At 39.4% G+C, this 26,330-nt stretch overlaps 1 protein-coding gene across 4 annotated transcripts in view; it reads right to left on the bottom strand.

The window, feature by feature from the left end:
* NEK11 (NIMA related kinase 11) overlaps window positions 1–26,330 on the bottom strand; it is a 104,031-nt gene that overhangs the window by 52,004 nt on the left and 25,697 nt on the right. For all 4 annotated transcript variants that reach the window (XM_063325299.1, XM_063325300.1, XM_063325301.1 and 1 more), the window contains 7 exons: window positions 24,287–24,405; window positions 18,176–18,240; window positions 17,532–17,658; window positions 9,467–9,616; window positions 9,303–9,381; window positions 8,704–8,789; window positions 542–661 (listed from right to left, as the gene is read on the bottom strand). In XM_063325299.1, coding sequence (XP_063181369.1) covers window positions 542–661; window positions 8,704–8,789; window positions 9,303–9,381; window positions 9,467–9,616; window positions 17,532–17,658; window positions 18,176–18,240; window positions 24,287–24,405 — 746 coding nt within the window. The remainder of the gene's footprint in view (window positions 1–541; window positions 662–8,703; window positions 8,790–9,302; window positions 9,382–9,466; window positions 9,617–17,531; window positions 17,659–18,175; window positions 18,241–24,286; window positions 24,406–26,330) is intronic.

Here is a 26,330-nt window from a genome sequence, read left to right as displayed (position 1 = left end):
TAGACACATAGCCCTCCATCTGTTTCCCATATTCCTCTCAGAAATGGTACTTATTCTCCTTCAAATCCCACCTTTTATTATGTCTCACTCACTTAATAAAAAAAATACAAATCATAAAGCCCTTATAACATGTCCACTACCCCCGGTTGATCATTTGGTAAGACCATCCTCTGAGCTATTAATTTCTGTTGGAAAATCTCCTAGGCCAAAACAATTGACAGAAGCTGGATTGTAACTAAACGTCCAACTCCTCAGACTGCGCAATCTTTAAAATGACAAGTCATTAAAAAAAAAACTCCTATTGTAACACATCTGAAAACCTCTCGTATTTAACCACAAACACAGTTTTGGGCTAACGTTCTGATGTTTTTTTCTACATAAATAATTACTGTGATTTAACTCATCCAAAATCCCCATTGACTTTGAGTAGCTGAAGACCCTTTCTATTTTTATTTTTACCTTGGCAGTTCTGTCTCGTTAGACTGTTGGATGGGGAAAACTGCATTGTTAGGGACCGATGCTAATGTTATGCTCAACTTACTTCAACTTCTTTGCTTTCTCATCTGCAGCATTTAACTTCCTCAGCCTCATTCGTTCCCGCGGTGTCATTTTCTGTACTTCAGAGAGTTCCTGCAGAGTTTGCAAATGAACTTTCCTCTGCCTGAAATTGAATGCATGCAAACCCATCGTCATATAAAAATGTAAATATCAGTATTTTGATTTGATATTGAAACGTAGTGACATTTCAAATGGAATAATTAGAAAGTCATAGGTACTATAACAGACTAAATAGACCTTAGTTTGGAAAGCAAATGCCTCTTTTAAATTGAAATATTTAAACTTAGATTCATGAGGAACGTGAATCATTTCAGGTGAGAATTGAAAAAGGTAAACTCAGCTCCTTAAAAGAATAAATGTTGAAGAATAGTGAAATATTTACCCTGTCAGGCTTCATTTTTGAGCATATTCCAAGTACAAAGGCAGTCTTTAAATGAGAACCACAGAAAAAAGCGGTATCACCCATACATTTTACATTGATTGTTACAAGCTGTCTAGAATAAAAGAGAATATTAATGTGTCTTTAATGACAGCTATAATTATCATGTTGTCCTCTTGAATTTCTAGTCCTAATCAATAATAACAGTTCACCGGTCAAATGGTCTCCACACACCATCTCTGAAAGCTGAGCATGAATTATTGACATATGTATCTCAGCTGTATTTATCAATGCAGGAGAGCAATATTAGTCCTATATCAGAAAGAGGATATTAATCTGAGATTTTCATCTCACATCCTACAGTAGTTACAAAAATTAAACCATAGCTTGCAATGCCTTGGCAGCCACATTTCATACTTACATCACGTTTTCAATTGTTTATATTTATGATACCAAGTATTCATTTCAAATCACTACTTTTGCTTTTCTGAGATAAATTCACCTCTGATCATCTAAGAGCCCACTTTTGTAACCGTATTAATTGCAACACTCCTTCTGGACTATCATTTTGAAATCAGGATTTTAATAAATGAGAAGAGAAGTTTTCATTACGCTTTTCAAATGTTGACTATAGAGGGAAATAGTGTAAAGATATGAATATTAGTGTGAAATATAAAGGACTAAGGACAAAGACAAGAGGAGCTCAATTATTCATAAGAATGGAACTAACTCTTCAAGTATGAATAATGTAGACATATTTCTTGTCCTCTGTAAAAAAACTGTAATTTAAATTAAAAGAACCTCCGGGGGAAAAAAAAGCCATTTTTCATTCAAGTCAAAACTGAACTTGTACAGCTTTATGCTTACTTAAATATTTAAAATTTATGACTTGCATGGGACTGGAATAAAGTAAGCCATTAGAGGCCTTTACTAGAAGAAACTAGACTCAACTATACATGGAAAAAAATAATTCCTGGTGAGAATAATAAAATCATAAATATAAAGTAGCAATGATTGGGGAGGACACCATAACAAGCAGCTCCTTGTACACTCACTCAGGCTAGAGTATTGCTTCATTACAGCAGATGTGGTAAATTTACTATGTTTAAATTATTTCTCCTCCACTTTTCTGCTCTCTGCCATTTTTTCAGGTATTTTACCTACCTCTTTAGATCCAGGATTGCAGAAATTATTTGGCATTTTGCTTACCAGAAGCAATACAGACAGCTAATATTCTCATAACTACAGGGAAAGTCATAATAAGATTATGACTTTCTGCATATTCCAAATGTCGGAGGACGTCGGAGTGGGAGACGGACCCGGAGTAACGATGGAATCTCAATATGAGTATGATCGTTCTCCCTTTATTCAAGTTTTCACAGAGTATATATAGACAGGCAATAAGAGCACGCGCTAGCGGCAGCTATAGGATTGGCTTACAGTCTCTGTTCACGCACTGTCCATGCAGTTCATTCACAGATCAGATTGGTTACAAGAATTCACATAGTAAATTGCTTAGTCATTAGCACAACATGTTTTCTACCTTCTCAGTCCCCGTTTTTCCCATGTACTAATTCCATCTTCTACCACCTGTTTTGCCCTTAATCTAATCTCTTATAGTAGGGAGGCTGGCTCACGTGACCATTTTCTCTCAGATACATTCCTACAATACCCCCTTTTTCTTCTTGAGCCAGCCAGACCTTATGCATGGCATTTTCTATCATGTCAGTCACTTTGCAGAGAACACACGAGGCTACCATAATCAATAATAATATAACCAACAGTAGCATGAGCCCTTGCTTTAGTAAGTCTGATAACCATCCTGTTATACCCCATGAGTTTGACCAATCATCGAAACCATTTTTGACCGCTTTTAATTTGGACATGTTATCCTTGTTGTGACGCTCTTAGCAGGTTATATACTAAACACAATTAAAAACAGAATCAAAAAGAACCCTGCTAAGGCAATAAATACCCAGATTCCTAAATTTAGCCCAGAAAGCCAATTTCTTTGGATTTACCCACGAGAAATCCTTTTGTAATATTTCAAATACATTGCGGTTGCTGACAGCACGAGCGACCCTGGAAAAACAATCGTGGTAACATTTCGATCATCATAGTTACTGGTTTTGAAAAGGTATGTGACAAAAATACCCACTCTAATGCAGTCAGGCTCTTTGCGAGTGCATCATCCCACTGTCCTATCAGGGCATAAGTTGAAATTCTTGTAGGAAGGTGTTCAGTGCGTCTTGCAGCAGTAGTAGACTATATCTTATCTTGCAACATACTGTAATGCCTTCAGAGCTGTTGGGGTTAATGAACATAGAACCTGGGGGGGGGGGGGGGGGGGCGGGGGCAGACACAGTGCTTCAGGGCATCCCCTGTACCTTCAAAGTGTGCTCATGTCTCTCTCCCCCTCTCTGACCCGAGACAGCCTCCTTATATCCTGCACTGGACTGACTGGAGAAGTACAGGCTAGAGTCGCTGCATGCATGGCCAGTGCACGCAGCGAGTCCCACCAGACTCATGATCCAGCTCTGCTAACAGCAGCTGTCTGATACGTGACTACATTGTTGTAATCCCTTCTTGTTATCTTCTTCTGTGAAGGTCGGGTTCTCATGGATACACACATAGTTTTTAGAGCAACATATTCTACAACTTGTTCAAGGGTACGATGCAAAGCAGCATTTACAACTAACCGTATAATACTTATTAAACACAGCAAACAGCATACTAAACATAACAGACAAATTCCTTCCACACAGGCAATGAGTATAATTTGCTTCAACCAACCCCACCCCCAAGTCCATCCAGCAAAGAGATTCCACCCAGTGGCCTCCACAAGTTGCTGGTTCGGTCGGTGCAGTTCCTGCAACTGGGCATGGATGGATTTGGAGTGGTCACTTAGATTCACACAATACAGTCCTTTAAAATCTTGACAACCATGTCTGTGAGCTGAAAGCAAAAAATCAGTAGCAGTTCTGTTTTGCAACATCGCATATCGAATACTATCTACATCTAGCAATAACTCAGAAATAGCGGTACTAGTAGCATTGTTAAACTTATCCTTGGCAGCAATAGAGTCCTTGTTATCACTAATCCTTGGCAGCAAAAGAGTCCTTGTTAGCAAGAGCGCATGCGGACTCCCTGTTCTTGCTGGTACTGTGCTTTAATCTTCTTCCACAACAGGCCAAGATTCTCAAACAGCTAGATAAGGTGTCTGTGAGTCCATTACAGGCTTATGTCATCCAAATGTTTTTCTTGCAAGCACCCGAGACTGAATAACAATTGGTGTGATATCTGTGTTTTCCAGCACCCAGGTGCGAGTCCCTTGCGTGTATTTACAGTCCTCCTCGCCGATCTGACGTTGCTTTCCCATATTCCACCCCCTTGCTCAAGAGACCGCTTCTGCTGGGGTTCATTTTAGTCTCGCAGGGTATAACACAGAGCAATCTACTAAGGCATGCAATAACATATACACATATAGGAAAAAACCAAAACCATATCTCTATGGTACTGCTTTGAATCAGGTGTCCTATTTCTCTTTTTCTGATGCTTTCTCATAATGCTTATGGCATACTTTTGTGCTAACATGGCACATTTCCCATCTAATTGTTCCTGTTTGGTTTCTTTTTTTTTTTTTTTTTTTTTTTCATTTTTTTCTTTTTTTTTTTTTTTTCTTTCTCTGTCTTTTTTTTTTTTTTTTTTTTCATCACTTACGACTGACATAAAAGTCTGCCTTTGCAACAAGAGCTCAGTTTCTCATTTTTCCTTAAGTTTCTCATTTTCCTACAGAGCATCCTATAGACTTTGTCTCAACTCCTTTTCCCAATCAACCATGACCTTATAGACAAACAACAAACAACCAGCGATACGCCCTGCACGGGCGAGCCGATCCCGAGAGTGTAAACATGTCGGCTCATGAAAACTCCCCCAATATTTCAGGACTTCCATCGGTTCTACAGCCCATCCTGGTATATCTACCTGGGGCGCGCTTGCCTTACGTCTAAACATTGTGTATATACAAACTTCTTCACTTGATGGAGTGTCAGCCCTAGTTGCATACGAGAACAGTACCACACTGGGCAGAACGCCTGCTCAAGTGGAGTCACCTAACGACACTGCACACAACAAAAAGCAAACAGTAGCACACATGCTGATCAGCAGGTATAAGCCGGCGCCCACACACACTTACACAGCAGACATACAAAACCAGCACTTTTATCTCAGGGAGACGACTGGGGAGGGGAGGGGGCGAGGCGGGCAATGTCAGGAGCAAACAGCTCCGGCTCTGTCCTTCTCTGCTGACATTCTGCCTCCTCCATCGGCCTCAGATGGAGCAGAGGGGATCAGCAGGGGATTGTCCCAGACCTTCGGACCTGGCCTGTTCGATCCCCCTCCCGTGGGTTGTAACGCTGCAAAAGCCCCGGCTGCTGTGGCTCGCTCCGCGTTCATATCTTGTAAGGTCGATAACACCAACCACCATGTCGTCGCTAACGGTGATGCCTCTTTGTCTCCTTTACTTATCACTTCCCACAGTTTATTCCCAACAGCCTCCCGTATTTCTGGTTTGAAAGCTGTCTGGGGCTCTGGTGCGAATCTGTTCTCTCTGCACCAGGTTAACAACCTTCGGAGCATACGCTCATTGTATTTCACCCCTCTCTTAGAGAGGATATGCAGGAGAAGTCTTAATATTGTCCCTTCTTCTTTTGTTACTTGTTGCCCCATCTCCTGCCCCGGTTTAATCAGTTTGAGCAACAGTTTCGCTGGTGTTTCAATCCCTCTCATAGAGAGGATCCCAGCGAGTAGCGTGGCCGCAGCTTCTGTTTCCATAGCTGCGCCTGGGAGGTGAGGAGCGACCTCACGCCGTTGTCTGCTCCCGCTGATGCGCCCAAGCAGCACGTCTCCCAGCCGAAGTTTCCCACTCCCCTCCTCTAGCTGCTTACCGCAGTCTCGGAGAACTCAGTCGCGCTGAACCATCCTCTGCTACCAGATGTCGGAGGACGTCGGAGTGGGAGACGGACCCGGAGTAACGATGGAATCTCAATATGAGTATGATCGTTCTCCCTTTATTCAAGTTTTCACAGAGTATATATAGACAGGCAATAAGAGCACGCGCTAGCGGCAGCTATAGGATTGGCTTACAGTCTCTGTTCACGCACTGTCCATGCAGTTCATTCACAGATCAGACTGGTTACAAGAATTCACATAGTAAATTGCTTAGTCATTAGCACAACATGTTTTCTACCTTCTCAGTCCCCGTTTTTCCCATGTACTAATTCCATCTTCTACCACCTGTTTTGCCCTTAATCTAATCTCTCATAGTAGGGAGGCTGGCTCACGTGACCATTTTCTCTCAGATACATTCCTACACCAAACATTTAGACAAAAAGAATCAGACTGCAGCACATTTGAAGATAATTTACACGGAAGCTTCTCCTAGGATTTTTTTCTCAAATTGATGCCCTGAATTTGAAATCCTCAAAGTAAATTTCCATGCTCAAACAAAAACAGTTGCCATGCATTGCTCCACAATTTTTAGGACCTTTGCACAGAAACAGCTGACTTTCTATTTCCTTTTAACAAAAGTGTAAGAACATGTTAGTAGTTAGAACTTGCTCTTCATCTTAGAGACTGCAGACTTGCTTTTGAACAAGAATTGTTACAGATTCTGGGATACACATGAATTTCCTCCCCATGTGCTAGCTCTGTCAATATATGTGATGTCCATTTGGAAGGTGATACGACTCTATACATTCAAACTAATGACAATGGATCAGGGATGGAACATAGTATATGTTACAAAGAATAGAAAATGGGTTTATCAGTCTGTTCGAGAAGCATGGGGATATTTGAAGTCTAGGTATATATTTTGCAGGTAAAACCACTTCCTCAAAGAATCCACCATCTTTTGGTGCATGTAGATAATTTGAAACCTTGTACCCACAAATCAAAGGCATGGATTAAAAGTTTCTGGAAGATTCCCATACTTTATGTTTTAATGAGCATTAAGCTCTCAATGTAATTTAGATAGAGTTGGCATAATATTTGGGCAAGATTTCAGTGCCCCAAAACTATTTAAGGTCCATCGCTGAGGAACATCTCTGCAGGTAACTATATTTCATTTGAAGAGGCAGGAATCCACTCAGAGTTAACTGAATCAACTCAAATACAGCAGCCACAGACAAAAGATACCTCTAATATTTCCCAGCTATTGCATATCTACCTGTCTGACTCTTCTATTGCCAGTATACTAGCAAAGCGTTATTTCTAGCAGAAGCCATCACGTAGAATAGTAAGGCCAAAAACTTGACAGCAGTCTCAGCCAGCTCCATTTGCTGTTATTTATTAGATAGCTGTTACTAGCCAATACAGGTATTGTTCATTGTTGCATTCTACATCTATGCTTGCAAAGCCTAACAACCTATTTATACTAAAGGCACCTATTTACACCAAAACCGAGAACTTGGGTCTGATAAAAAGATAAAGACTCATCTGTCACCAAGAGACAGCAACAGAACAGAAGTGACAGGGTGGAAACCCAAACCACAATCTCTAGAGAGGAGACCTTTACAGATACACTTCCAGTGTACACACCCAGTAGTTAAACTGGGTAAAAAAGATGTACAGAAGTTTGTGCTGTGTAGAACTCCACTGTCTTTGCTCCCCTTTCTCCCTACCGCCAACACTAAATCAGTCTTTCTTTAGAAAAGCTGAAGCTGGTCGCCTCTCCTGAAGGGATGCTTGCAAGCACCAGAATTGGCAGCATCTGCAAAGTGCCCACAGCTGCAAAACTGCCGGTCCTCTCCGAGAGCAGAGGTGACAAAGAATGAAGGGGAAAGGCCTATTGGCCCAAACGCATTGCTACTTCTGGACTGGAGCATGGGCTTCTTTATTGCTGTTACCTAATCATTCGAATGAAATTTCGGATAGCTGTTAAAGTCTTGGCAGTTACTTAGAGGAAACACGAAGCAGGGGTGTCCACTGTGTCCACAGAGGACCACAAACTCCTGCTTTTGAGTGCGCCAGCTCCTTACAGAGGAAAACCACGTACAGCAAACTCTGGGACAGGAAGCAAAGGGGAGGGCCAGCTGCCATCGAAACCACGGAGCTAATTTACAAAGGCAAAATGAAATTGTGTATGTTGACATTTGCTTTAATCATTGCAGCACTGTAATTTAATGCGATTAATTAATTTAATATACATTCAGTGCCTAAATGAGACATCATGTGCGAAGGCACTACTGATGTAAGAGCCAAGAAACATTGCTAGCCTTAATTTCTCACTATAGTTACAAGACAGATATAATAGTATCCTACAGACGTATTAGCTGAATATTAATTTAAGTGTATGCGCTTTTAGTTTGGCGTCATTTAGGAAACATAGCTTTCACATTCAATAATTAGTAAGTACAAAAAACAGCACCATAAGTGACCGTGACATAATTAAAATGATGATCTAAACCTTCAAAATGTAAAGACAAAGGTCATAATTTACATACTAATTGGTAATAAATTAACATATGCATATACTACACATGCATGCACAATTTTCACAGTTATATAATAAAAATATTTGGTAAGTCCTTCCCCCCCCAGTTTAATTATGCATCTCACTAATGTGGTTGCTCTTCTGTATTTCTGGGGAATGGGTCCCTCTAAATATAAAGCACTATGAGATTAACACAAACGTTTACAACATGATATTATTTGGCAAAACTGTAATTTCATATACTGCTGCCCATAAAACGCTTACAAATACTTACACAGCATCAAAAAGGGGAGCTGTGTTTTTCTGCCAGTCAAGCGCCTTGTCTTTTACGGTCATGTTTGTGACCTTGTACTGTATATTCTGCAAGGAAATAAAATAGGAGTGTTATCAACACTTGAGGCTGGAGTGATCCGGACTCTTCAGCTATGACCCACTACAGTCCTAATGTAAAAACCGACTGAGCAGTTCCTTCCCCACCTTCTTAGAAAGCCAAATAATATATACACTGAAGCAGGGACCAAAAGAGCAAGATGTACTGGTTTTCATCAAAACTATGACTAACCAGAACAGTTTAGAGATTATATGTACCCAGACCCAAATGATCTGCACTTGGTACATGTAAAATGCCCATTCTCCTTATTGCTCATAACATTTTAAAGGGGATACATTCAGCCCGTTAAGTGACAAGGGCTTCATTTCTCACTGCCTCGCTACCTCGGTCATATTTGTAAATTAGCTCTGAAAGTCCCCAGGATTAAAGTTCCTATGAACTGCTGTCTATTTTTTCTCAACACGCTTTCTCTGCCTCCGCTCTGCTTTTGCAAAATACATACTCAAACAGCAAGTGCACAGCCATCACTTTTTCTCATATACCTTTAGTTGTTCATTAATATAAGGGATTTTTAGAATCTCTGCTGCTGGTGGCCTCAATGAAGGATTCTTATTTAACATGCTGAAACATTAAAAAAAACCAAAAGTAATAATTAAGCAATTTTCCAAATTAACTTGAAAACCTGCTAAACATGAAAATAACATACCTGCGCATCACAGCGTTCAGTTGGCTTGGATATCTATCAGGAAGGGCAGGTGTCTCACCTTCTACAATTTTTAACACAACAGACAAAAAATTGTGTCCACTAAATGCATGGTTCATACAGCACATCTCATACAAAATGCATCCCAGAGACCTTGAAGAATAAAATAACAGGAATAGTATAAACAATATTTTTGAAAGTAGCATGCTTTCATAGTAGTAGTGACATTAAGGTAAATAAAATTACAGTTGTATGCCTTTTTCTCCTGGGAACAGGATATTTCATTATCATGCTATCCTTTTAATCTGAAATACATTTTTTCAAATCACAAATTAGTAACTTTATAAACAGGGGAAATCATTATTCTATTTCCATAAGTGCAGGCACAAACTTAAATTATATACATATATATATATATGAATAAAGTAAAACCCTATTGTATGAACTAGCTTTTAAGGAGTTACTCATTAAGTTAGGAATGAAGTACTTTAATTAGGAACTGACTGACAAAGCAGTTTAGTAGCGTTTGGACATAGGTTTGTGTAAACTGGTTTTGCAAACTAATTTCTGACAACAAACTGAGGCTAAAATTCAAGTTCAAATTAAATAATGCCAGTTTCAAATAATAGAAGTGTCTCTGGTGTGATTTCACTCATTTGGTCACATATTCCAAATAGAGTCCGAAATTGATTTGGACTCAAAGAATTATCAAATTTGAGATGACTGCATCATTTTGCAACATCTAAAACTAAATTTCCTCAAAATTTTATTTGGAGAAGAAGAGAAGGAAACTGAACGTGCAGGTTTGGAGACTTAGCTGAGAACCAGTGTCAGTTTTAAATCATTAAAAACTGGGAGGAACGATTACAAACAAATTTTAAAAGGGCCTCTGGCTTACCATTACCTTATTTACCAGTCCTTACAGAGACCATAAAAGATCGCGAAGTTGAACATTTTAACATAAACACTCTCATAATAATCTATAAAATGACTATTCATAGCAGTTTGCACTTAACTGGGTTCCATCTGACAAATGTTTTTTTAAATATAGGGGAGCGGAGCTTTCCAGGCTTTGAAGGATGCTCGGTGTTATGTCCAGTTTGCAGTCAGGAGAACTGAGGCACTGATGTGTGACTTGATCAAGGTCATAGAAAATACTGGTGAGAGCCAGCTGCGGTACCAGACCCACCTAAGCAACCAGCTTAAATATCAGTGCAACTTTACTTGGAACGTAGTATTTGATTGTGGTATTTATAATTTACAGAAGCAGTATGAAAATAAAGCATAGTGGTAATGAGTAGAAGTACGTAGAGGTGAATGGCTTTGATGAAAAATGTATAAACGTTATCTTTGAAAGTAAATCATGAATCAAAGTTTCAATTATTCATTTTGGTTAAAGAAGACAAATTGATTCAGTCTGTCTGGCAATAAAAGAACAAGAGCACGTAATTTTAAAGCTGAAAGCCATACAATGTAAATATACAATGCAAATAAGGAAGAGGAGAGAGAATAGGGGGGCTCGCTCACTGGTACTTTTCGAGCAGTATGTGAAAACAATGAGCAGAACACTTTTGCTAACAACTGCATAAAGACCAACTACTGAGGTACAAAAATAATTGCCTAATCTTTTTTTAAGATTTAACTGTCAACTAGTTTTCAAACTTCCAAAATCAGTAAACAGTAGCGTACTGATTATGATCTGTATTTATGATGTATGTTCAAACTCTGAAACAAGATAATTACTACATGAGAAAATACTTAAAAACAACCAAAAAACCCTGCACACATGGCATCTGAAAGCATCAAACAAAAATGGAAACCAGCCAGAGGGAAGAAAAAAGGAAGGAAAATCCCAACCTGACAGACTGTACTATAACTGCTTTTTGCAAAATCAATCTATTTTGGAGGCTGCTTGATTCTGGCAGCTAGAAATTGCTTAATGAGCCATTAGGAGCACAGGATTTGCCACATCAGGGAAGCCCATTTTTTCATCTAGTTTAGTACTCTGACTACACCTGAGGCTTTGGAGGAAGATGAAAAGAACACCCAGGGCATTCTACTGCAGCCGGGGCTGCAAACAGGCTACCCAGGGAAAACCCCATCTGTCCCATGAAAGAAAAATAAAGGAGAAAAAGAAAAGAAAAATGAGGGAAAAAGAATAAAGTTTTTACTGCAGGGTACATTACTTTGATATGAAATAAATACATCCTAAGCTGAGAAATGCTGCCCTAGGTCCCAGAGCAAGGCCATTTCTTCCCAGGACAGCTGCTCAGCTGCGATCTCGCGAGGGAGTTAGTACCAAGCTTTTGCCTCAAAACTGCATTTCTCAGTTGTGTTTCTACAGTCCTGGCCTAAGCATCTTGTAAGGAGCATATTCAGCAAGAGAAAATTGCTTCCTGATTCCCATAAGCAATCTGCACATGACCCAAACATATAATTTAATTACTTCTACAATCGTAGCTTGTATAACTGCCAGCGTTATAAAATTCTAAAATGGTCACAAATCCATACAGCCAGAGCATTTGATTTGATGGCTCCCTCTGTTCATCAATAGGTTTGATAAAGGTCCCAAACAGCACTTAATTTCGGCAAAACCGATGTATGACCATTCTATATTGAAGTCACTTACGCTCAATTGCATCATAAAACGGAGCCTCTGGAGAGGCTTCAGTGTATTCTCTGTGATATCGACTGGCAGACCCGTAACTTCTCCTTCTCAGGAGAAACCACCTGAGAAGGTTTTTGGTGCTACTTGTTTACATAAGCATTGCTGTCCTGTTAACATCTTCTGATCTTTTGTACGTTATAATCCTTCAAAGGCTATAAGATCCAAGTTAGCTTTTAAATTAAACTCCAAAAGCCAGAAAAATCTAAATGCGTATGCCTTTGTGGCTTTTATCTCTCAGTCTAATCGTACCAGAAGGTCTTAAGAATTTGCTGACTTCAGAGTCTATGAGGAGTACGTACATGCACACATGTACCATCGTAACTCTCTCAGCCACTGCTTTGCAGGTCTTCACTGCTTTCACTGCTATTTTTGGTAACTATTCTACATAAAATTCATCAGTAAAAAAAAAAAAAGTAAAAAAAATCCATTTTTGGATTGCTAAGATTAAAGGAAAAGGCAAATTGGGGGAAAAGCACAGACAAGCAAGCACAATTAAAACGAAAGTCCCAGGATCCGTGGTATAGGGAGCCCAATTTACCCAAGCCCTACAGACAAACCATCTGTCAAAATCTGACAGCACTTGGTGGAAGACATAGGCTACAATGGATTTATATGCGACTGTAACATTGCTTTGTCTCTGGAAGACAAAAAGGAAGTTATTAATACCTCTCTTGTAAAGAATTTGCTAAGTCTGTAAGTGAAAAAAAAGCATTTGTTTTTCAACTAAATTATTCCTGTTGTCATTTCTGCCTCTGCGATTATTTATAACGTATAATATGCACAAATCCTTTCAAAAGTTCCTGGATGGCATTTGCCTTGTATGCTTATAGCTTTTAGAAGAAGAGAGAAATATGATTGTTGACAACTATTTTCATACACTTTATCTCATCCACTCAGAAACAAAATACTATATAGTTATAATAGCCACTGCATGGACAGGCACTCAGTATTTACGCTCAAGGACCTACACTGGTCCCTGGCAGACTCCCAGCCAGTACAGATTTCAGAGGCTCATCTGAGAAACCCCAAGCTCTCACATTTAGAAAACCTGCAAAAACCTGCAGGTGGAATACAGGCTGACTGCTAGTGGCAGGCAAATCTTGGTAACGTTATTCAGGAGCAGAACAGGCAGATCACTTCAGCTGGAATGGGAAAGAGTGCTGCTCAATCCACAGCATGACAAAAGCAGGACCTAAACTGGTTGGGAACCCTTGTGCCAAGGGAATCCCTGTTTTTCTGAAACAAAAGAGATCTCCGGGAAAGCTACAACAGGACCCTTTAGTTTTAGGACCATTTGCAATAGCTATCATTGACCCATTTGGTAAGTCTGGGCTTTCTAGGTTCCATGAAGATTATGCAAAGTACAAAGGTATCCCTGCTGTTTAGAAAACCTCAGATAAAAAGTTAGTGCTCCCCTAATGCATTAACAAGTAGTCACTACTGTGCTGAATAAACTAAGTACCTGCTGCTGTGAGTCTACTTTTCCCTGGAAAGAAATGTTTTCATTTTGTTTGAATAGCTCTGGGAGTTAGGGGATGCCGGTTCTTCTCAGCCTAATATCAGGAAGTCCAAGTCTGTTTGGGCTAGAGTAATGATTTGTAGTCACTGTATGGACTGAAATAAAAGCTGATTAAAATTGCCACTTTGTTGGTAGACTTTCATGTAATCCCCTGGATCTGTGATTGCTTTCTTAATAACATTGCTGATAGGCCTCCCTCTGCATCAGTTGGTGCTGGGAGACCTGTTCTGCCGTGATTCTTCAAGTCTTAGTGGGATGACATTGACGTAATCTGGGCAGATTCTGACCCGCTATTTCCTACAAATAATATTTTAAAAAAAATACCTCCCAAATAACAAAATAAAAACGACATATGCCTTGTAAAACAAAAGAATTAATAAGCTAAATCAGCCTAAGGACAAAGGATCTAATATATACAGCTAACACGTGGTTTAACACAGGGGATGAGTCCTGCTTGTTGTGCCCCTATAAGTACAGAGAGGGTCAGGCATTTTCCAGGGGAAAAGTGTGTCACTGGAACATGAACTTAGGTTAAACAAGAAGTCTGGTGGCTTTGTCAGCCACAGAGGTTTGATGAAACTTTTGCCTGGAAGGGTCTGAAAATAACCCAGCTGCTCCTCCTGGACATCAGGGGTTCACACCAAGGTCTCTGCTCTGCCTGATTCAGACCAGAAACACTAACTTTGGTCCCTCGCACCACCAGGGACCATCTTAGCCACCAGGCTACTGGCTATTTCACATGGCTCTCCCTGTGTTCTGTTTTCCACAAATTATAAAATACTCACTGTCCCAGAGAAGCAGATTGCATGTCCCATGTCCCACCACGTGACTTCACCTTTCCTGACCATAAGAAATGCCTTAAAATGACACATACAGTCTTCAGTTTGCTTGACACATGAATGCAGAGCCATAGCACCGGTGGTGGGGGAACGCTGGCCAATCCCCAGCACCAGTCCCACCACGCGGTGCCTGAGGCCAGGAAGGGTCACCCGGACCCCGGCACAGCAGTGCCTCTGGGTCACGCTGGGCTCATGTGAAAAAAGCGAGTCCCAGCTGCCAAACGTGCGCACACACATCACTTGCTAATCCTCCACCTGCCCTGGCCTCTTGAACTAGTCACTGTCTCTGCTCGGCTGCCGGCGCTGCACTGACCCTTCTCCGTCTGACGGCTCCTTAGGGGGAAGCACCCACGGGCAGAGGGGCTGGTGAACTCCTGGACTGAGACCAGCTCCCCGAGGAAGCTCCTCGCCCGGAAAGGAGGAAACCCCAGACTGTGTCATCTGCAAAGGCTTTCACTTACTGCCTGGCCAGTCCAGGCTCAGGGATGGTAAGCGAAACACGGATGGCAATTTTAATTTGCCTCTGGTGATTTAAGATTTGGCATAAAGCATGGAACAGCAAAGAACTCCAGCCCTGAAATTTTAACTGAGGACAAGCATAAACGCTGCAGCTTCTCTGAGCCTAATTGCAGAACTTCTGTACATAAAAACTTTAAAACATGAAGCTTTTTACATCTATTGACCTTGGGTTACAAAGGACAATACTTCTTGCACCAGCCGCTGTACTGTGAATATTCAAGCCAGTTTTGAAGAGCCAGTTGCAAAACATTTCAGTGAGCCTGAAAAGCACAATTTCTCTTTAGAGCACATCATTAATGCAGCGTAAATGAAGGTCTTTCCAATGAACAGTGATTAAGTGGACTGAACACTGAGAGGACCACGATAACTTAGTGAGATAGCAATAACTGCCTTTTGTAGAAGATATTTTACATTTTCTTAAATTTAATATGGGAACACCTTCTGAATTTTTGTGTGTAATATTTTGAGTCCTGCTAGAGATCAGAAGGACGAGTCTGAAGAGAGAATGTCACTTCAGGTACTCATAAAAGACTTGGGCAACTTCTTGATGAGCAACTGAACTTCCTGCAAAGCAGCAGGATTTCACCTCACCTGGAGCCTCCAGAGTGGGTTCCCCTGGGTGCTCAGGGACCTCTTGTGTTTCAGCCCCCATTAAATGGGGCAAATATAAAGCAAAAATCAAACAGAATCATTATTAAAATATTAAACAAAGAGATGAAGTGACCAATGTATCAATCAAATGTGGGAGTCATGGTAGTTGATGAGTCCTGATCAAAGGAGAGTTTCTTGGCTCAGAAGTTCTTTGGGGGCTGGGGGTCTAGTGAGTCAGGGCACACCCCCTCCTCAGTGCCTCAACAGTGGGGGCCAAGAAGCTCCTACTGAAGGCAGTTCCACCCCCTGATGAGTGCTCTGGGTGCTGCTTTGGAAAGATTACAAAATGCATAAGGTATATCAGAAAGCTCTGGCTAGTGACTTGTAGGGGCGGGTTGGGGTGCAGGGACATTTCTGCTATTTTTTAAATTTTGAAAGGGTGATCAACACATCATCTATAAATGTACTGGACAAATTTCTGCTTTCATTTGCTCTGTACAACTTCAATGACATATGGATTGACACTTGTAGCAACAAATAGAACTTAAACATATATTTTACATTCCATTTCAACTGCAATACAATAAATTATTCTTTACAGTAATAGAGCACAAAAGGCAGGTTTTCTTGTCTGTTTACTTGTTTTGACATCTTTTGAAATCTCTCAATATATTTTTATTGACTACATGTATTAACTGATATTTGTTTTGACACAGATGAACAAGAGAGAATCTGACATCAAATCCATCTCAGTTTAGGTATACAGACCATGAGATGAGATTCCTGACACATCCGTTGACTGGATTAAACACGCTAACTGTGAAAAATGTTTGCTACCAGTTGAAAGTACAGATGACTGTTTTCAACTTTTAGAATTATATCTTGCAGTCACAAATATATTTTGAAAAGGCAGAACTGAGCAGAAGCTAGCATAAATTACCAAGCAAACAACCTACATTCCAGTCATCAAATGTTTTACGAAGGAAATTTCCTGATTTGAAATATTCATAAAAAAGGAACCTTCAGATTAGCATACTTACAGAAACAAACACATCTTAACAGAAGAAAAAAAGTACATTTTATATAAAAAATACTACGACAGAATTTTAAAAACACAATAGTTTTAACTATCATCTTAAAACTGAACAAGATGCTTTAGGATACAAAGATAAACGAGGCAGATATTTTCCCCATTCCAAAAATCATTCTTCATCTTAGCTTGCAGGAATGCAAAGCTAAAAGCACATCTAAAGCTCTCCTAAAGTCTTTCAACAGATCTCAGGTTCTCAACTTGATTCTTTAATCATCACCTCAGAAGTCTTGATCTCAAGAATTTGTGCCAAGTGTAGAACTCACACTTTACTGTCTACCTTTGAGCCTTCCATAAGATAGAATGACTTTTTGCTTCTGTCCTAACACTCCAGTTATTCTAATTTTTAGCTCCCCTTCCAAGTACCTTCTTTCTTTTTGCGTTTGCCAATGTTTTTCAGTTTAGTTCCTAAGAAGGTCCTTCTGCTTTCCTCTCAGCCAGGAATCACTCTTTCCTCATCCACTTGGAAGTTTAACAGAAAGTTGCGTCTTTCCCTTCATCTTTCTCAATATGAGAAAGAAAAAGATTTCCCCTTCCCTAGCGAAACTTGAATTTTGTCTACAGCCATCCTGTGTCATGGCAGAGACCGGACCTGAATCTTCCTGTACTTTGAAGTCCCAGGTAACCCAGAATAAGACTAAACTACATGTTTCTTAACACATAAAGCAAGCATTCCAATTGCAAAATATGACACAAATGCCCTGGAATAATTTTAGTGGAGAAGTGTGAGCACCCTACTGAAGGAGCCAGTTTTTTTAAAAAAAGTAGTTTCTAAATAAAGTCAAATGCTGATCTAGAAAATAAATGCCTGGTCCAACTGAAATAGCATGCTGACTACTCACCAAATGTCAGATTTTGTGTTATATCCCTGGTGCTTCAGTGCTTCTGGACTCATGTAATATGGTGTCCCAGTAAATGTAGTTGCCAGATCACATGAACCCATCAAAAGACGAGAAACTCCAAAGTCCCCTAAAAGTAACAGCAGAAACAATAATCTAGTCATATACATCCCATAAATCTGTATCTGTTCATACAAACTCTTTGGGTTTATTGTTAGACATGATACAATGACTGTACATCCAGAAAAACTTCCAGAATTTTAAAATATGGAAAAACCAATTTTCTGTAATTCTTCAAAATAAAAACACCAGAAAATCATAACAGTAGAGAATGATGTAGGTTTGAAGAGGCCTCACAAGGTCACCCAATTCAAACCCCTGGCTGAAAGCAAGGCCAGCTTCAAAGTTACATGAGGCTGCTCAAGTCCAGCTCCAGCCAGGCTTGGAGCACCCTCAAGGCTGGAGATTTTATTGCTGCTCTGGGCCCCTGTTCATGTGTCTGACTGTCAAATACAGTTTGATTTGTTTAACCACAAATCAAAATGCTCCATCAGACATGGCTTGATCTAAATCTCCTTATTGACAAAATGTCTGCTGGACTGTTCTATCATACTAAAACACATCTTTTAAAAGTATGGAAATCTCACCAATTTTAAGAAGATTACTTTTCACAAATATATTCTTGGCTTTCAAATCTCTGTGAAGTATTCGCCTGGAATATAAAAGGAAATTCAACCTCATCCAACTTGAAGCATTGACAGTCATGTATCGAGTATCCCAAGTATTTATCTTCATTCCTTGTTAGGAAGCCCAGCCCACCACTGCTACAGTCTAACCCTGTAAGTGACAACGCACAGGCGATGGTATTAAGGAACTTCATATAAACACAGAGGTGCATTCGCAGACGCCCACACGCAGGATGAGAGCTTAAGCAGCCAGGATAACAAAAATGCACCTAGGGATCCCAGCTTGAGAATACAGATACGGGCTTAACGTGAGCTGCAGAGGAAGGGAGAAAGGCAAGTCTTCCTATCTGGCGCTTCTTAAAAGCATTACGTCTTATTTTCTGCCAGAAAATGAGCTGTCTCACAATAGATTAAGGGATGAGAAAAACAGCAATAAGAGATTCTCAAAGCTCAGGGAACTCGCCTTCAGAGAAAATATACATATTTGTATATAGACTAGGCTAGTAGTTCAAATTTTTGCAGTAATGGTGTGGAAATAAAAGAACTTTACAAAGAGAGAGATCAAAAGGAAAAGAAAAGAACAAGTAGCTTTTAAAGACTAATTCTTCTATTAAAGACTGAAGCATCATCATAAGCTACACGCCATGTGGGGACAAAAAGCATCTTCTCAATTTCTTGAAATCTTAATGCGTAGCAGTAATTCTCCATCTCCTTAGGAAAAGAAACTATCTCTACAGTATACAAAACGTGTTCTCAATTAATTCTTGTTAATAACTCTTCCAAAAGGGTTCCCTACAACCTCAACTAAACTAAAGCTCATCCACTTTTAAATTCCTTATAGCTTGATAACACACAGTATTAGTTATCAGCTCTGCTCAGGAGCTCAGGGGGAGTTTAGAACAGCATTTGGTACATGCTAGCTACAGAAACTGCATTTGCTAATACAAATACAGCAGTTGTTCAGCCATTTCGAACAGATAAAGAAAGGAGCAGAGGTTATAAGATTCTTGAGATGTGGGAAGGAAAAACAAATATAGTAATAGATTCTAATTGTTCTGGCGCAATCCTCAAGTATTATCTCAAATTTTACTTAATTATTACAGTCTTATGCATTGAGATACTGAAATTATTTCCAAAATAGTTTCCATATTAAGACTAGAAAATACATATTCTACAGCACAATTTAAATAAGCAATTCAGTCCACGGCTCATTTGAAAATCTTTTTTGCAAGAAGAGAAAAAAATTATTAAACTCAATACACTCTGTTCACAAACGGGAAAAAATAATAACTACCAGAAGATGTTTTAATATGCACATAGACTGAGCATGAAAAGGAAACATTTCTATTTTTATAGGACATAAAGAAAAGAGTTCTTTAAGCTTCTTATGGCAATCTTTTGAGTTTTTCTCCCGTAAGTAATGCTTGTAGAGAAAGGTCTGCACATTGGAGAAATGCAAGTTTTATTCAGTATGCCTCCATTGATGTTTATAAATAATTTGTTCTCTATTTGGCAACTTTCTTGAGCAATACATGCACACTCATCATACATTACGTCAGTAAGGAAATTAAGCTAAGGTGATACTCATTATTATTTCATAAGCCTATATTTACATGTAGTTTTATATAAATCTTGCTCTGTTAATTTAGATTCATAGTCTTCCCTTACCATTCATCACACAGAGTCTTTGCAAGAACTTGACTTCACTGAGTTAGATTTTTCTTGCATATTGTTGTTGAGTGTTGGTGGGTTTTAACCCTTTTTAATTATTATTGCTTTGTAGAAATACAACTACAGACTCTGTGAACCTGAAAGTTTCCTGGATATCTGTGATTCGAGTAGCAGCTCTCTTGATGTATAAAAACTATCCAGAAAGCTTTCAGTAGCATATTATTTGAAAAGGTGATAAACAGAAGATATTTGGGTCCCATTAGTTTGAATTAGAATGTAATGCTAATATAAATTTGTAACATACTGATGAAAATGTTATGCAAATTATTTGCATTACCAAGAATTATAAAATGCTATTTTTTATTAATATGACTAAGAAATACTTCGGGTCGTTGTTTGGAAATTCCCATGATGATGTCTCTCAATGCAAGCCACCTTATTCTGCCAGGATATGTCAGAAGATTAGTTACAAGATGAAACCTTAACCGAAGCAACTGGTTTAATTCTAGTAAGAAATAAGTACTGAGCCTGCACTGTAAATCTAGTTTAAGGAAGAGTGTGACACTTTGCTGGACCGAGAGACAGACCTATAAAAGTAACATGAATTAACTGGACTCCAGCAAAACTTAATCTAACTTGACAGTCAGCAAAGTGGTTATTGATATTTTGGGTAGAAATTAACACATAAGGACAGTTTCAAATTTGGCCAATAAATACACCCATATCTACATTCTATAGATTACCTGCCTGTTGTTTCATAGTCATAAAAAAACAGCGCGAAGCAGTGAGTAGGGGCAGGCTCCTTGAATAAAGCTTCCTCTGCAACATACCAGCAAGGGAAGCTGATCGAAGTGGAAGTAGTTTACTGCTGTGAAATATTCAGCAATTAATTTCTCTTTTCTCTAGCTGAAGAATTATTTAGAGAAGTAAGAGGTTCTGAGTAAGTCTGAATCCTGTACTAGGGAAGACAACGTGAAATCCAGACAAAGTACTTGGGCAAAGCCTGCCATCCTGTAGACTGAAAGCGGCAGATTTGCTTGCATAAACGGTAACCTGATAAAAATCTCTGTGTTGGCACGTTATTCATAAAGATTGGCAAAGTGATGGATAACATAATGGTCAGCTTTATTCAAATTGAGGTTAAATGAATGAAAAGCCTCATTCCCTGATTGCTGTGGGATGACGTGCAATGGGCTACAAGTATGCCAGAGAGACTAGATGATGGTTCCATGCTAACGTTCTCCGCCTAGATAAGACCACTGAACTATGTTGTCTCTCCTTTACTTTTCTCTCTGGTTATATCAATGACAGATGAGGATTGAATCTATTTAATTCTAGACAATTTAGCTTTCAAGTTTAAAATTAAAAAATCCTTTCAATTATGCAAAATAGCCAGTAGGTAGCATAATGACCACAAACTATTCATGCCCTCCTCGGGGTTTACGAAGCATAAGTAAAACACAGGAATCTCTAATCTGTATAATCTTTATTATTACAGGAAAAGAAATACAATCTAAGGCAGTGAAGAAGTCCTGTTTTAAAAAAAGTTTCCAGCATAAGAGTTTTCAAAAAGTGCAGAAGTTCAACTAAAGCTGTGCAAGGACAACCACATGAATAGTCTATATCTAAAACCAGAAATAATAATTTTTGCTGCTCTGGAATAAAAACTCTCATCCACTGCAGCTGGATTTTCTAAGGAATGGCATGAGGAAGTCCAACCCACAGGTAACAAAACTCAAGCTTCTAATTCTAGGGCAAAGTTTTCTTTGCATTAGAACATAGTTCAAACATATATTACAGCTTTTTTCCGTATCAGTAGTGAAAACATAACATATGACTCCTCCATACCTAAACTGAGGGCTGTTATTATGTTTCAGTAATTCAAATTAATTTTTGTAAGTAGTTTTCCGTTCTTTTAAGCCTAACCTTTTCCATTTAAGCTATTGTTTGGCTCTAAACTAATAAGATAAATATTAAATTTTCTAATGTGCATACAGTCAAATAACGTACAATACAGGAAATGCAAACAAAAATAAAACTGTCAGGTCGTTTGTATGTGTCTGGAGAGGTGCTATTAAATAGCTATGATTCAAAGAGAGAAAATGAAATGCTGTTTGCAAAATCAAATTGCTGCTTTCGCTGAAGAATTAAACTGTACTTTTCAGGAAAACCAGTAATTTAATATACATATTTACCAAAGGGAGTTTATTTATAGGATTTTTTTTAAAAGATTTATTTGAGAACAAGTAGAAGATGAGAAAAATAGAAAGAAAAGAAGAATAGACAAAAGGGACATGGAGGAAAAGAGGAGATAAAAGAGGAATAAGGAAATACAGAAAATGAAAGACAAAAAGAGTAACATACAATAGAATAGAATAGTTCTACAGTGATCATCTAGTCCAACTGCAATGTTATTGTTATTCTGCCTTAGTCTGCACAATGCATCCTCTAAACACGTATACTAAAGAAAGGATTTCACCAAAAGCGGACTTTCCGGATTACCAAAACTTTTAATGATCAGTTGTTGAATTGGAGTTTGAGAAGAAAAGAAAAAAAAAACAAAACACCCAAACCCATGTTGCTAATTTAGTTAAACAGTCAGGATTTTTATTTCCATTTCCATCTGTCCTTTCCACCTGAGGTGAACGCATCCCAAGATGAACAGAGCATCCCAAGAGAGCTCTCTCTGCTGTGCTCCCATTACCGCAGTCTGTGGGGGCGGCACTTCACGTACAAGCCCCAGATAAATTGGCGTTTAGGTACCAAAATGTTCTTGCATCCTGGACAGCAATTCACTCTGCCCTTTTGCCTCCAGAGTCTGACACCGTAGGTGCAAAAACTCATTAGGCATCATGCAGTTTAGGTCCAACGTGTCCCACATACTTTACTTCAGCTCAACTGAGAAATGGTTGTTCTCGGTGACAGGTGACTATACCTAGCTACCGCTCTGTTGAGACTCAAGTTCAGGCAACCAAATTTGGCCCAAGCCCTGCTGTGAAAGATATTATTTAAAACAGCTACATCAATTTGGTGTTTGCACCTTCAACCCAGTGCATAATAATCTTGTTTTCTGAGTATTCATGCAGGATGGAAGACTATGGATTCTAGTTTACTTTCATATTGAAAAAAACTGAATTCTCTTCTCCAGATTCTGGGTGTAACCTACTCTTCAAACATAAACATCTTTTCACCCCCCAGCTGTATTAATAATTTAGGCCAGTATTTTAGGCGTATTAGCTCATCTCCCCAAAACATGCAGGCAACTAAAGACAAACATCCTTAGCCTCTGCTAAGACAGTCCTTGCAGCAATGACATTCTTATTTGTAAAAGTTCAATAAGAATAATAGTCCAAACAGTTTAGCTTGGCAGGACGAAAAATCTTGGACTTTTGGGCTACAACGTTCTTTAAAGGATTCTCTGTCTTGTTCATTAACGTGACATTTCAGAGCTGCCAACAGGCAGAAGCAACAGGGAGGAAAGGGAGGAAAAGAGAAGATGGGAAGCCGGGTTAACTTCAGCTGGCTCAGTGTTTCCGAAAAGCTGCTAGGAAAGGAGCCTGGTATTCCCGTTTGCTCGGCTGTTCCTCCAGCTCTCAATGCAGGTGGCAGCATGCTGGGCCTTCTGCTCCTGGCTCAGCACAGCACTCGATCTCCCTCGTACCATGCTAAATATTCCCACCTACCTCAAAGGGAACCGCACTGGGTGACGCGGGAAGGGGACCAGACAGGGCTCACGCACATGTGCAGTACACTAGCAACGAGGGAACTGCTTAAATCGCCCAAATCAGCCTGCCTAAATCACATTGCAGGCAAGAACTACACCCATGGAGATGACCAGGTGGGTATTCACCAGCATCTACCCCTGCTCAAACCACGCGTGATCTCCACGCATCACTGACTGGATGACCTGCAGTAATTTTTTAGGTTATTCTTCGATGTGCTGTTAAAAGTAGTGTCTCTTTTCAAAGAAGGTATGTATGTAACTTCACTGATTATAGTGGGAGTACATCAAGCATACATATTGCATTCGTCACATTAAATACCTACAAGAGATCCTTGTTGACTCCCCTTAAAAAAGCTGACTTGGTTTTAACCTTTTAATCCATTTTCTTCTAACAATATTGAACTATTTCTGTTGAAGGCTCTTGGAAAAAGTGTGTCTAATGCTTAAAGACATCTACCACTGTGCTGCTAAAAGATATAATACACAATGCTCTTGCAGAATAGATAATTAATTACACTTTAGGTATATGACTTATACCACAGCAGTTTGGTGAATCGGACTTTATACCTATACATGACTACCCATACAGTTTCGTTTCTGTTTGAACACCTGCAACTAGCCAGTAAGTCTGCCCCCTCCCCTCCCAAGATAAATGCGCGCGTGTTAAATGACTGTACCTTTCATGCATATAGTTGACTCCGAGTAACAACTGTATAAACCAGTCTATTATTTGTTTTTGAGTGAATATCTTCCCAGATTCTTTGTACTCTTGAATTTTAAAGTCCAGATCTCCACCCTGAAAAATATCACAACATATTTGTGCATTTAAAGTAAGTTTTTAAAATGTCTTCTCCTTTACCAAAGTGCAGGGCTATGCTTTCTTAGACCTTCAGGCTCCCTACCGCACAGTCTGTAAAATTAATGCTTGCACATGAATTCTGAACTCTCCCAGCACCAAAAGCACCCACAACTGAGGATCAAAATGAGACCAAGCAGTCTGGCGGCGTAGGGAAAGTGGGTCAGTTTTCTCCTGGTGTTACACAATATCATCAAAGTTTTCAACTGTTCTCATTTCATGTCCCCCGGCTTTAGACGTGCGCCTGAGCTGGTGACCTCAAACTCCCTTTACAGTTAACACAAAGGAACAGGCACAAGTATATAGCGCAATTGTCTCTGCCATCTAGCTGTCTACCTTAGGAATGGATGGATCATGTCGTAGAAACGCTGTTTCTCTGCAAAAGTTTATGATGAGGGCCTACATCAACAGGCTAATATGTAGACACCTAAATCAAGTAAAATGAATCTGCCCCAATCAGTCCAAATAAGTTTATAAATTTGAGAATAGCATTTCCACTTAAGTGAAACATTGCACAGTCAAGAGATGCTCTCATTTATTCTGCTGAAATAACCACGTCAGCATCAAAGAAACAATGCTGTTCTCTGAAGAATTAAAATACAGTCTCTTTAATTATGATGCTTTGTCCCTCTTCCAAACTCATTTTTGCCAAAGCAGAAACAAAGCAGAATTAAAGCTTCAAGAATCTATAGCATGTGTTATTGTAAATACTTCATTAAAACTACAATCGGTCTTGTAGTAACACTAGAAATGGAGCAATAGGACCTACATTAGGCCATGAAAATAAACCAGAAAATATATACAGAAAAAGACGACTTGAAAACTGGTAAGCCAGACATTTGGAAAAATTGGTTGAACAACGGTATGATGAAAGAGGTTTTTGAGAAGACTTATATGAAAACTGTTCATTTTTCTAAAAAATAGACAGACGGTTGTCAGACAGTTGTTTATGCAGTTTATAAAATAAATGCATTTTGTGTACAAGAACGCACGTTAGTGGCAAGCACTGTGCTGAGGTAACTAATCCCAGAGCAAAGGGACTGTGAGTCTCATTGTACTCTAGTGACTAATTACCTTACATCAGGACAGCTTATTCTCCATAAGTCATTACTTTTACATTATACATTCTGCATAAAATAAGAAGTTTTATGTGCCATATACAAGAAAATAATTTAACCTGTACAACCGTACCTGTACTACCATTTCCCATCATCAACCCTTCCTTCTCTGTACCATTGACTCTCAATGTTTTACGATCTCTTCAGCCTTTCTTGCTTTTCTGTTCCCAACACTCCAGCATTCATACTGCCACTACAAAATAAGCAGGTTCTGTCCTGTCCATACATTTCTGTCTTTGACATGGATTTACAGTAATTACTGTGGTCTCTGAGGTTCTAAGTTACAATATTCAAAAGTGAATATGTTTAAAAAAAAGAAAATATGTTTGGTCATGTATCAAAAATGTGTTCCCTGACAATGTCCTGCCATTTTTTAATTGAAATGTCTGAATCATCTCATCCACTAGGGAAGCGAATATGCTCTCCATCAGCTCTCCATCTGCCTCCCTGCCGCAGCCCAGAGAGAAGCTCTTCTGGGAACTTGGAGCTCTCAGCAGCTGCTTCCCCTTTGCAACTCCAAATGTTCGACTGCTTCCCCCCAGTTGCTTGCAGCAGAGCAGAGGAAGGAAAGAAAAAGTGTTGCTGGGTACCCTGCTGCATGGCAACCAGATGGGCTGTGTCTGAGCCTACTCACGCACCCCAAAAATAATGATTCACCTATTCCAGACAGTTGCCCCAGATCATCCGGAGCCAACTGTAGCGATAGCCCAAGACTCAGGGGGTGCTCAAACATGTGTCAGCTGGCTA

Source organism: Chroicocephalus ridibundus, chromosome 2 (genome assembly GCF_963924245.1).
Source record: "Chroicocephalus ridibundus chromosome 2, bChrRid1.1, whole genome shotgun sequence".
Classification (NCBI taxonomy): domain Eukaryota; kingdom Metazoa; phylum Chordata; class Aves; order Charadriiformes; family Laridae; genus Chroicocephalus; species Chroicocephalus ridibundus.
The sequence above is the reverse complement of the archived record's forward strand: the minus strand, read 5'-3'. Positions and strand labels throughout refer to the sequence as shown.